This window comes from Sceloporus occidentalis, unplaced genomic scaffold (genome assembly GCF_023333645.1).
Source record: "Sceloporus occidentalis isolate IW3139 unplaced genomic scaffold, rSceOcc1.0.p SCAF_131, whole genome shotgun sequence".
NCBI lineage: Eukaryota > Metazoa > Chordata > Lepidosauria > Squamata > Phrynosomatidae > Sceloporus > Sceloporus occidentalis.
Window position 1 is genome coordinate 534664 of NW_028317111.1, and position 14020 is coordinate 548683.

At 41.7% G+C, this 14020-nt stretch overlaps 1 protein-coding gene across 1 annotated transcript in view; it reads left to right on the forward strand.

The window, feature by feature from the left end:
* LOC149281476 (adhesion G protein-coupled receptor F5-like) overlaps nucleotides 1-14020 on the forward strand; it is a 37737-nt gene that overhangs the window by 1007 nt on the left and 22710 nt on the right. Inside the window, exons 2-3 of the mRNA XM_089499205.1 lie at nucleotides 366-432; nucleotides 944-1089. Of these exons, the coding sequence (XP_089355331.1) occupies nucleotides 366-432; nucleotides 944-1089 (213 nt within the window). The remainder of the gene's footprint in view (nucleotides 1-365; nucleotides 433-943; nucleotides 1090-14020) is intronic.

The window sequence follows — 14020 nt, forward strand, 5'->3', positions numbered from 1 at the left end:
GTCATGGATAACAGACATGGATCTCACAGCTTCTTCGACTTGGGCTTCACTATTATTTTCATAATGTAAATTGCGTACTATCATTTAATCATAGGATTCCCTGCTGCTATGGCAACAACGGATAGCTTGGGGCAATTAATACAAAAAGTATGTACGGGATTATCATTATTATTAACATTATTATTATTATTGTTATTACTGCAATTTTTTATTTATTATGAGAGATCTGATTAGTGATAACAATCATGCATGTATCATAAGTGGGAACATTATACATGCCTTTCAAGTGTCCCAAAGGACAGTCCCACTTTGACACCCAAATCCCTGTGTCCTCTTTTTCCTCCCCCGATGTTCCTTTTTTCTAGGAGCTCAGAATATTAGCTGGGTATGGGGGTATCATGGGTTTCTAAAAGCCCCAAAGAGCAAGTTAAAGTAAAGTGTAGCCATGCTATAAATGGGGGAATGAAGGAAAGGAGGAATGAAGTAGAGAGAGAGATGAAGGAATGAAAGAGCAGAGCCCTTGTCTTACATCTGTTCATGTTATATTTGTATTGTCCTGTCATTGTTATAGCGCTACAGGATCTGCTGCCATCTAATAAATATAATCTAATAATAATAATAATAAGGGAGGAATTTATTTTTTAATTAACACTTAATTTGAATTTTTTATTGCCTTCAGGGGTTATAAATACCTACAGAGCCCAAGGACTGACACGTCTGCTCTGATGTGGGTCGTTTTGTATCTGTCACATTATTTTTATTACATTAGAATTTGATAGAAGTTTTTTTTAGCATTGGGGTTATTGGGATTGTTCGGAGTTTCTCCTTTAAAGGCATGATATAAAGCCCCCTATTAGTATTTTGCCCCACCGTTGAAAAGCGTCTGTGGTTGCTCCTGCAAGTGTCCCTGTTTCGGCAAATCTTATTTTTTGACCCACATCAGGTCCAGACTGGCCATCTGGGGCATCGGGCAACTCCCGCTGGGCCGGTGGCTGGCAGCCCTCCATACTCACCCGGTCTGCCACTCCGGCGGCAGATCAGGTGCTGCAGTGTGCGGCTACCAGATGAATAAGCCCGGCCGCGCAATACGTGAGCCTAAAATATAATGTGAGGCTGCACACACCCAGCCGTCGGCCACAGTGACGTCATCACAGTGAGGTCATCAGATGGCTGCCATCCCTGACCCCTCTGCCCTTCTTTAACTGAACCTGCTGAGTTTTAATATTGCATTGTGGCATTCTCCCAGCTTTAACTACAACTCACATCATCCTCACCATTTCGACAAAAAAAAAGATGACGCACCCCGGCTCAGTACAATCCTATAAGAGAAAGTCATCATGTGGCTGCCTGCGGATGATGAGCATTGTAGTCTATCTTCTATAGCCGGTGCTAATAGCGGGAATGTGCTTACTTATGAGAAGTATTTACCTGTTGGAGCGGCGTATGGCTCCCGGACAGGTCTGATAACTTCATGAGATGTCTCTTTGTATTAATCCTGACTTTTGTCACAGTGACAGAGAAACAAACAGGCTTCTTTAGTGCTTTTCATGTTTGTTCAGTTGTACAGAAGCTGTTCGGATCTCCTTTTTATGGCGGTACGGGATTAGGAAAGTACATAATAAAACAGACCTGGCCCTTTCTATCTTATCCTAGTAGATTACTGAGACAGGTAGATTGTATATGCTACTGTCAATCAACAGTAGTTGTACAGTAATTCCTCCCCTGAAGACATAAACGTTGCTGATTTAACTCTTCACTGTTACGTGATGACTGTATCAGGCTCTGTCTTGATTAACGAGCGAGTGATTTCATTTGATATTCCAGATCCCTGGAAGAAACTCCAAGATGTCTCTGCTGTTACATATTCTGCTTGTGCTGCCTTCCATCATGAGGCCCGCCGAAGCTTCTCTCCTTTGGGATCTCCCGTCTTCGCTTCCAGCCATGGTGAGTTCCGTTTAGTGAATATCGTGTAAAGCTGCCAATCAGCGGCAGGAAAGTGCTGCTATTCCAATCAGTGGGAGCACTTTCTGCTCATGCCATACCCTTTCCAAGCCACGGCTGCTGATTGTAACCGGAAACATGTAGCCAAACGGCTACTTGGGAAAGGAGCGAATGTATATGGGGGGGGGGTGATTTTGCAGAATCCCTCCTTGCAAATGGGGACCACATGAAAATTTAAAGGGGGCACTCAGCTATTACATGTATTGAACTGCACATGATGGCTGGAGTATCCCTTTATTATCCAATGCCCTTTGTTAGTCTTTTAATATGGTATTTTATTACTATTACTTATCAGTTTATTTAAAGGCCAATCCTTATTTATGTAGCTGAGAGTAATGGGTGTCTGGCTCACAGCCAATGCCCACTTTTCCCCCGGGATTCGCCGGCTCAAAACACCATGATTCACGCTTTTCTCGGTGTCTGCTAAAAAGTTTACGCTACGCTCCTTGTTTATCATGTTTGTCAGAGACAAGTACATGATTTCTCCTAGATTATAGTGTTCTTTTCCCCTGGGTTATTACGGATTAGGCTCTGCTATCACCCGCTAGCCAGATGACTGTATTTACAGCACATTATCCTGATCGTCCTTTACGCGCTTCCGTAAACCCGAACAGGCAAAACAGTGCATCGGAGCCATGGAAGGAGAAAGTTTACACTCAGAACGTAGCCTCTTATTCCTCAGGAACTCGTAGATAAACATTTTTCAGAGAATAGTTCTAAATGGTCGGGTGGATAAGCAGAATTAGAAATCAAGTTTCCTTCCAAGGTTTAACCCAGGAAGGCTTAGTGTGAAGTCTGGAGATCTTTGCCCTGGGGGGGGGGGGGGGCGGTGATGATGAGCTGGGAACCCATTAAAATCAGCACAAAAGATATTGGAAAACGAAACAAATGACATCATGGGAGCTGATTAAAAAAAAACAAAGTAATATTCCAAATGAAAATGGAACGAGGACTATGAAGGGTCCAAACGGCCGAAGCTCCAACAGCTTAGAAAGATAATAGATGAGCTCGTAGGATTGGAGAATATGTCACCCTACACTGTACATTCTAATAAATGTAAAAAAAAAATAGAACTATATCAAATATTCTTAAACAGAAGAGAAATCAAGAGAAGTAAATCAGATTAGTGTCCTAGCTATTCTCCTAGGGGACATTATTTTCTTGATGTTCCTTTTTTCTCTCTCTCTCTCTATCTTCTTTTTTCTCTGTTGCTTATATGTTAACTGTAAACAATGTATTGTTTTTTTTTTTTACTTTATGTATGTAATAATACTGCTGAGTATACATATTTGACAGATTGTATTTTTGGACTTTCTTAATAAATAAATAACAAATAAAATCAGTGCTGAGTTCAGTGCCAGCTGCCGTGTTCTACAAAAGGAACCTGTTGGGTTCTGAGAAAAGTTTGGCCACGTAATGCGGTAACTGAACACAGACCATAGAGAATGCAGCCCGTAAACTTTACTTTATTATATATATTTGTATAATTGGGACATTTCTCTCCCTTTAGTGCATACATGCTAATATATCATACATCATACACATAGAACTTGACATCAGATCGGACCCATTCCGCCTGTCTAGTCGCCCCGTTTCTCCCGCTGTAAAGACTCAGACCTTAATCAGTCGTCGGTCTCGTCTTATATTCAGGAGCTGTATGTCTATCCCATGCATGTTTAATGCCCTCACTGTATTACCCGCTACCACTTCTGCTGAGAGGCGGTTCCATTTATCTACCACCTTTTAAAAAAAAAGACACATCACTAATCACTTATGAGTTTGCGACTTTGCAATCTTGAATTTGAAAATGAAAAGTTAGTTTTTTCTTACTATACGGTATAAATTCTCCTCTACCTGCACGTCCTGTTCTCTCATTGAGATGACATTGCCTTTACACTCTTTACCTTTTGCTCTTTGTAATAATATATGAAATGCGGTTTTCGCTTATACGATCCTATAACCTGAAGCTTTACGAACCACATGCTTAACGTACATGACTTCTTTACACACCAACCCTTATTAACCCTCCGAGGCAACATTGGAGATGTCTTACTCACTCTACGGCGACGATGTCTCTACTCTCCATATCTTATACTGAAAATATAACACTTGGGGTAAAGTCAAAGCCCCACTACAGTGAAAGTTCTAAGACGCCGTACGTTCTGTGCAGGAAACAAAACAAACAAAAAAGTCTGTGTTGTAAATATAAAACGGGCAAATAACTTTAGCAGATCTCTCATTTACTCTTTTATCTAAAGGTTTATTTACATAATAACACTGTGGGGTTTTTTTTAGACTTAATTTCGGTTTCTATATCTGCTTTTTGTGTCACATGACAATTAAGTGTTTCCGCAGCCGTCATACTTGCTGCCGAGTGCCGGGGTATGGCATGTCCCAACACACTGACAGCCAGCTATGGAGGCTCGGCATGGCCATCCATAATGTAAATGGGCCGGTGGGTTAGCGCAGAGATCTCCCATGTAACTGGCCCATTGAGGCCACTGGGAATCCCAACCCCTTAACAGGGCTATCTGCCTTGAGTTTTGCCCCCTGGACCTGCCACCCGATGCCAGGATTCGCCAGCGGGTACAGCTCGCTCTCTTCTGCGTGCGTAAGAAGCGAGTTTATACAAAATGTACACCCCGCGGCACTTTCAATAAAAACTCTAACATTTCCTCATATGGTGAAGTTGACTTTTTTGATTTCGATGTTTTTTTTCCCCCCCTTCTCCGAAAGTGGCTAATTTCATTAAACTCCGTGATCTGTTTGGCATGGTTCGCTATCTCTATATAAGGCCGCGGCGCGATGATACGGGGAATTTTCGCGTCCACGCTATTTTGTCTACGGTGACCGTAAAACACGCTGGAACAATTAGAACTCTGATTAAACCCAGAGCCGGCCTTCGCGATCGGAAGATGCGGTTACTGGATGCTGGCATGGGATCCCCTTCTTTCTGTTTGCAGGAATTAACCTTTCTGTCAGGACCAAGATTAACTTCTCTTTAATTCTCGTACACAGCACTCCCACTGAACCTAATCTCTCTCTCTGCGCTTGGCTTGGTGTCAGCCCCTGTTCAATCCCAGTTCCCTGCACCGAGATACTGGGATGTGATGGATCTTTAACCCTTTTTGGGGTGACGCTTTGCTTTTGAATTCCTTCGCACCCTCTCTGGCAGTCAAAGGGTTAAGCTACGATGAAATTCCAGCCAAAAATATGGGGGGTATAAAGAAGGATTCTGATGCAAAAGTAGTATTTTTTGGGGGGTGTAGACAGCGGCATAACAGGGAGCCAGTCTCGTTCCCTGCGTTTTTATTATCTTTTATTTATATAGCTCCAACATTTCCCACGGGTCTTCTAACAGTCCCTACATTGAAAGGGTCTGACAAAACTAGGACTGACAGACTAAGACAAACCGATAGATTAGGTAAAGAGCGCCCTGCTCACAAGAGCTTACAATCTAAAGGCAATGGGAGCACCATGAGGTCGGGAATGGGGGCGCCATAACTTGGCCCATCAACACTATGGAGGACTGAGCCAAGTTAACCCTTTAACTGGGATATGATGGCACATCTGGATTTCTTTCCCCTTCATCTCCAGTTTAGTGGATAGACTTTGGGATATGCCCCCCCCCCCAAAAAAAAACATATGGGGGAAACATAGGAGAATATAGCAAAGGATCGCGAGCGTAAGGTAACCGCAGAGCAGGAGCCGTGCGCTTATTATCTCTACCATGTTATAACAAGGTGGCCTCCACGCTACACAACTCTGTATGAACTTTATTGGGTGCAGGTATCATGTTATAATAACTAGAAATTATATAAGAAAAAAAAATAAATGGAGTCTGATAAATCACCCAAATCCAATGTATCTGATGTATCTATCTGTATCTCTTCCAGTATCAAAGAGGCAGCAATGGGACTGGATCTGAAAACTTCATGGAGAGAGGTTTATCAAGACACAAGCGTGCAAGTAATGGAGCTTCCGTTATTACTATGTTACCAATGTACTCATATATACAGTATATACAGTATACATATATACCGGTATATGTGTTCTATATCCCTGTGTTCAAAGAAGCAGATGTCTGGCTCCATGCTTATCCCACGAGGAATCTGCTATGTGTATAGTGTATATGATACGGTGCGTTTCACCTATACAATCGCTGTAGTATATATATGTATATATATATATATATATACAGGTCCCGGGGTTCTTTTCATTCATGGCAGTGCGATTTGATGTTTGCCGGTCACCGCCTTTGTCTTCGTAGGTAATCCTGCTTTGAAAGCAGAGCCGGGCAGGGTGCGGCGGGGAAGAGATTCCTTCTGCTGAATTATCTGCTGGCATTCAGAGATCTATGAGAGGATTAGCGCTCAGGAACCGATGACTTGAGTTTGCACGGGTTATGATATATCCTTAAATATATGTCCTTAAAGAGAAGCTCTCCCTCCGCAGGGTACCATATGCTTAGTGAGCGCATGGAGCCCCTCACAACTAATCTGTATTTTAGAGGGGCTTTTTTTTTTTTTTGGGGGGGTTGTGGAATCTCGCCGTTTATCTTCAATCCTTGTGATCGTTAGAATTTTTAAATTATATTTTTACGGATAACGCGTGCGTTGAGCACATACCTGGGAACTAAATGAGCGGACCCTGAGACCCTAGGTTTTAACCCTTTAATGGCCCACTCTATAAAGCGACTCACAGAATGTGTTATAACGAGCAACGTAATTACAATAGACACATTTGGAATCACTGAGACAAAAATAATAAGGATTATGGGGATAAAATGTAATTCTAGTGCAGTGCCAAAAGTTATGCTGTTGCCATAGCAACTGAGGCAGCATCCCCAGGAAGTTCTTATGTATAGTTATGTATAAAGAGCAGAGGGGTAAATGTAGAGCACGAAGCAGGGAAAATCTCTTTGTACAATAAGAATAACCCCTATTGGTAAATTCACTTGATAAGTGATCTGTGTGCATTTTAATCATGCCATTCACGTGAATTTAGTACTCCTACGCACATGGCGCGTGTCTTTTTCCTCCTCCGCAGGCTGACGTTTTTCATTGTTAATGTTTGACGGCCGACAGCTTTGAGCCATGACTAACCAATCTATCGATGGTTATCTGCACTTGGTAACATCAGACGGCCATTTAAATAGAAAGAAGTTTGGATCACAGTGCCCTTCACTTTCTACTCTGATTTATTAACACCTGGGCTTCTCATTTGGTGGTTTGCTCTCTGCTATATCGCCGGAAAAATCCCTGCTTGAATACAGATAACTTTATTCAGGATATCTCTAGCTCCTGTCAAGTCATGGTTTCCATAGCAACCATCAGTAGAACCGTTTGGTTCCATGGCCGGGCTGGGGATGACGAGGCAGCCCCTCCAGCTACCTGCAGCTCTCCATTTTCATAATGCGAGTGGGCGGTCCCACTGACATTCGTGGGCGGTCCCACTGACATTCTTGGGCGGTCCCACTGACATTCGTGGGCGGTCCAACATTTTTTGAAGAGGATGTAGGCGGGGAGTGGGCGTGGCTTAACACAGCTTTGGGGACCCAGATTTTCTCCAAAGTTACCTGGAGACCCAGGGAAGTGTCGCTTCACCCAGAGCCTCCGGGGCCAAACCCAGAGTTCTCACGTATGCCCCGGGACATTTGCCCGTGGGTGAGATGGCCAGTCCAGGCCTGTTTGGTTGCCACCGTTCATATATAAAGACCGGGTATGCCAGTTACTTTCAGGGTAAGGATTCCCCTCCTGCGATACATAACATTTACGGAGTCACTATGACAATGGCCTGCAGTTAATAACATGGTGAGAAAGCATCCGTTTTCTTTGATTTTGGTGGCTTATGGCTAGAAATAGTTTGGGAAACACGTCTTTAAAGGTCATGTATGTGTGAAATTCTTAGCGCTCTTGCTTTTGTCTCGAGGAATAAGCGGATCTGACGGCGGTAAGCTCCCGTCTCGCTGCGTGCGTAAACGCGCGTTTGTTTGCGGGGTTAGCAGCATTCTTGGTTATTAGACTGTTACATTTGCTTTATAAAGTTTCTTTAAATATTCTGACAATAGAATAGGGGGGGATGTGCGCTGTTGTTATAACTGACACAGACTGACCTTTAAGGTGAGTTTGTTAAAAATGCTAAGGGTGTGGAAATAACACAAAGAATAAGTCGCATGTGATTGGCGCTATGCATTAAACGACCCGTGAAGATGAAACGTACATGGCTCTGGCGCATAAAGAATATCCATCAAAACTGTGCTTGGAGAACTAGCACAACCCCCAGCACTGTATAAAATAATAACCCCCCCCCAGTGCTGTATACAGTAATATAACCCCGAGTTGCATACAGTAATAACCCCCAGAGGTGAATACAGTAATAACCCCCCAGTGCTGTATACAGTAATAACCCCCAGCGCTGTATACAGTAATATAACCCCAGAGCTGTATACAGTAATATAACCCCCAGCGCTGTATACAGTAATATAACCCCCAGCGCTGTATACAGTAATATAACCCCCAGCGCTGTATACAGTAATATAACCCCCAGCGCTGTATACAATAATATAACCCCCAGCGCTGTATACAGTAATATAACCCCCAGCGCTGTATACAGTAATATAACCCCCAGCGCCTTATACAGTAATATAACCCCCAGCACTGTATACAGTAATATAACCCCCAGCGCTGTATACAGTAATATAACCCCCAGCACTGTATACAGTAATATAACCCCCAGCGCTATATACAGTAATATAACCCCCAGTGCTGTATACAGTAATATAACCCCCAGCGCTGTATACAGTAATATAACCCCCAGCACTGTATACAGTAATATAACCCCCAGCACTGTATACAGTAATATAACAAACAAATAGCTGAATATTTTGAAAACTTTAATCTGATACTAGTAGAAAAATGGTGGGCGTTCCCTGTTAATCTTTATCACTAATAAAATAGTGTATTATATTATTATTAAATGTAAAATATTTATATATTTTTTTATATTGTGTGAGTATATATATATATATATACCGGTATTTCACGCATCGGCCAGTCCAGAACCTCTCTGTGATGAATAACTTCACAGTGATGTTACAGTTGCTAACAACACAGAGACCACCTGGCACAGAGACCACCTGGCACAGAGACCACCTGGCACAGAGACCACCTGGCACAGAGACCACCTGGCACACAGACCGGGATCATAAAACACGAGGATCGGTTCACACTCCCTGGAAAAGTAGGAATAAGAACACAAATTAATCTTCGCGAGTCTCACAAGTCAAACGTTCTGACAGACAGAACATTTTACTCAGCAGCCAGACAGCGTCTTGTAACGGAGAACATGTCAGTTTGTAGGAATTCATTCCAAGGTTCTTTTGTAATAGGACCAAATCTTTTTAATTCCTGCATTTATTCAGCTGGTTTAATATGATAAAAAAATAAGCAATACAAATATACAATAAAATATGCATAAAAACAGAAAAAAACATTAACCAAATTCCCTAGTGTGTTTAGCTGTATCAGATCTGCTGTTTAATCACTTACTATAAACTTTTTTTTTTAAGTTTCTATGGCAACAGCCTATGAGCGCCTGCTCGTATGTCACATGACAATTATTCCCTGCAAAAATCATGAATGAAGCAAAATTTTACATGATTAAAGATAATTACACTTTTAGTGCTGCATTTAGCTGAATACATGGCACTTTTAAATGCTTGAACCTGTTTACTAACCTCATGTGATAATATATATAATATAATATAATGTATATATATATCTTTATGATTTTGCATAGTTGAAATATTCCCTCTCTGGCGGTACGCGGTACGTATCTCCATTAAAGCTCTAATTTATGTGAAAGGGCTGAATTTTGCTTATAAGCCGTTACGTTTGATATATGCTGCGTGACGGCTGCATTATTACTGTTATTTATCTTTATTGCAGTCTGTTCTGCACGGCAGTGAAATAAGAAGGATCGTGTAACTCACTTAGATAAGCCGCCCCGTCGTTGCAATCACGTCTCCGTAATAAGACATTTTATTTCTAATTCACCGTTATATTCTTCGGATTTATTTGGGAAGTGGGTTCGGTGGTTGTTCTTTTCATATCTGATCCTCGTAGGTAACTATTATATTTCCCACCTGAATTTCCTTCCCCGGGGCACTGACACCTAGTCCTACTACCCCTTGCCACCCCTTTGTGGGCTATACATGCGCAGATTGAGGGTGAGCTAGGGTAATATAGACTAAATATGGAAAACGCGTTGAGTTGACCACTGAGGACCATCTTTCTGATACCCCTACAAAACAGAATGAAAAGCTAATCAACTGTTTAGTCTGTCTATATGGAGTTGAGTCCTATAGAGGAGCTACTGGGTTGTAGTTATACATCATGGCGGAGTGGAGAAGACAATAGCTGAAGTATGGATGCCACTGAGTTTAGGTGGAAGTTCAAGTGAGCTAAGGGGTGACGTATTTCTTCACTAAAAGGGTTGAGGAGACGTGGGACAGTCTTCCAGCAGAAGTGGTTGAGTTTAACCTAGAATGGAAATTTAAGGAAACATGGGATATTCGTGATAAATTCTATGGGGGAGATTCACCAAGATGGCGCAGGTCCCTCTCCCTACCCTACCCAGAGTCTAAACACTACCCCTAATCAGAGTTCCCAGGTACGGTGGGTAACTTAGACGTTTCCAACAGTCCTTTGAAGCACCGGCATTTATTAGGTTTGTTTATCGGTTCCACTGAATCTTCATCCCAAATTTTTACTTCTGCCCCTGGTCTCTCTCAGTACAGACAGCGGAGCTGGTACAACCTCTCTCGACTAATCCAGAAATATAAATAGTGAGAGAGGGAAAACAAACAGATCCGTATCGGTTACGGCTCCTGCTTATAAGGAGAATCCTCAACTTCTCTGTGCATTTAAAGGGACAGCTCTGGAGCGGGCTCCGCTGGCCCCGCCGGACGCACAGCTCACACTTCTAAGTAATATGACTTTAAAGACGTCTCGCTGCTGTTTTACAAGGCGAAGCAAGCGTTTCTTTCTAGTGACTAAACATCAGGGTATCTTCCGGGAGCTTTTATTTACAGGGCCGGATTAAAATCTCAGGAATTTACATAGATACGTAGATAATGACGCCAAGCGATGTAAGCGTGTCTGCGGGCTGGATCTACACGTTACATGTGTTTTAATATCATTCAGCATGTGACCGGGTATATTCAGCTGGGGGCCAAGCGCTGCCCCACAGGATCTGTCGTTGCAGATGTGGGGCGTTATCGGCCACCGGCCCACCCGATGAGCCAGATGGCCGGTCCGAGTCTGAGACCCGTCGAAGTAGGGCTTCTCCCAAACCTTACCTAGGGGTTACATGCAGAGCACTAATGACCTGTTTCCATTCATGTCTGGGTCCCCTTCAACCAATAGGTTTGTTGCTCTGTCCATTAGACCACAGGTTTCATTGAAAAACAAAAATATATCATAAAAACACATTTTTGTTACATTTGCAGACCTTATAAGGAAACGAGCATCTATTTCTTTCAAAAAGATCCCTCTTTGAAAAAGTCCTCGTTTGGCAGACACAGGATCCGATATAAATGTTGGGTTTTCTCTATGCTGTGCCAGTGCGTGCTGGCCTTCCACGCCACGCAGCAAAGCTGATGCGAGCAAAGGGGACTGCATTTTTACAAAAACAAATTAACAATGCGATTGATAAAGGTGCGGGGTTCTAACCCACAATCGGTATTCTAAATTAATAAAAAAATAAACAACACAAATACTGCATCACTTCAGTGGCATAACAAAACATGCTGGGAGCCCCCTGCGAGACAGACATTGGGGGGCTCTAAGCTCCCCACTACACACACAGTAGCATGCTTACACACACAAAGTGACACACACAGTAGCATGCTAACATACAGACACTAATGCACACAGACAAACATTACACACTAACACACAAAGCTATAATTACACATACATAGTAACACACACAGCTATACTTACACATACATAGTAACACACACACATACAGCTATACTTATACATAGTAACACACACAGCTATACTTACACGTACATAGTAACACACAGCTATACTAACACAAACATTGTAACACACACACACATACAGCTATACTTATACATAGTAACACACACAGCTATACTTACACATACATAGTAGCACACAGCTATACTAACACAAACATTGTAACACACACACATACAGCTATACTTATACATAGTAACACATACAGCTATACTTACACATACATAGTAACACACAGCTATACTAACACAAACATTGTAACACACACACACCTCTACCTTTGTTGGCCGAGAAAGGGGGATCCAGTAGCATACTTAAAATAACATAACACACACAGCATAATACTAACTTATACACCCATATAACACATTTACACAAACATACTCACACACAGTAACATACTTACACACACACATATATGCATACATGAAGTAACATACAGTTCTGGCAGGTTTCATAGCGCTATCGCAGCTGGAGGCGATTAGAATTAAAGGTTACAATTAAAATTACAATAGCATGAACTAACATGAGAAAGGCCCTGGTCTAGTGAGCTTACAATCTATTTTTACTTTTTAGTTACAATTTACTTTTAGTCATAACATAATGGGTGTAGAAAATGTAAGACAAATATCCACATTGCTAGATGACCCCCGGCGTGTATCTTTTCTGCTGTCCCTGATAAATTTACCCTGATAACGGTGCAGAAAATATCAGGTGTCTGCGCTGCCATCTACTGGCCAGGTAATGTCATTTACAGGCGATCAGAACAAAAAAAGGACTAATTCTGCCAGTAAATAAATGAGAGAGAATTTTAAACGCAAGATTCATTTCATTCTCAACGATTATTAATCAAGTTTTACCCCATTCATGAATGTCTCGGACTGCAATCATTTCCTGGATCATAGTAATTTCTAAACATATATTTATTAAAAAAATGCATCATGGATGATAGGAATATCTGATTTATTTTTTTTGGCATTTTCTGAAAATGTTTTTTTTTAAACAATTAAAAATATAAAAACACATTTTATATAGTAAGTATATGTGTTATATTCTGATTAAAGCTGCTTTGCAATGGCAGAAAGCTACAGCCGGATATGGGGAATATGGAAAGTTTTAGGGGTTACTTTTGGAAATGTAATTGTTAAGAAAAAAAAAATTTAAAAGAAAGGGGTGCCCTGAAATAGATCTGGCTTTGAATATATAAATGATAGGGCCGTGAACCCCAAAAGTAGTAATATAATATAACCCTCCCGCCTGTCTGCAACACACTGCAGGCAAATAGTCTATACATAGTATGGGGTCCCTTTAAGTCAGTAAAGTGAATTGTGTCGATTTGTTGAATTGAATACGATTTGTTACTGTATATAATTGATTTTTATTATATTTCTAGCCGGAGACGCAGAATATTCCGTGGATATTGAAATCAGTTTCCAGGATCCGGTATTACAAAACGAAATCAGGACCTTTATAAACACCCTGACGTTTCCCATAGCGCTCAACGACTCTGCGTCCAACATAAAAAGCATCAACGTAACAACAGGTACATTTCTGGAAATCTGCAAGTTTTCTGAAAATATTTTTTAACCCCTTAAGGAGAACGGGTTGTCCTTAAACCCATTAGAAACAATGCATTGTGAGAAGGGGTTAAAAAGTCGTGCCTCATAGAAATTTCTGATTTTTTTTTTTATAGAAAACCTTCCAGGATCATAGAATTTTTTTTTTTTAATATTCTGAAAGTAGCGAATTAGGGCATTTGTTGAAATGATTACAAAGGATTATGGTCAGTGGCGTCGGCAGGGGGGGGCCAGAGGGGGCCATGGCCCCCCCCTACATCATGCTGTGCCCCCCGGTGTGCCCCCCCAATTGAAACGCCGGCTTTTTTTTTTTTTTAATAGACCCGGAGGAGAGAGTGAGAGGCGCCGAGCGGTTGCTGAGGAATAAGTTCTCAGCAACCGTTCGGCGCCTCT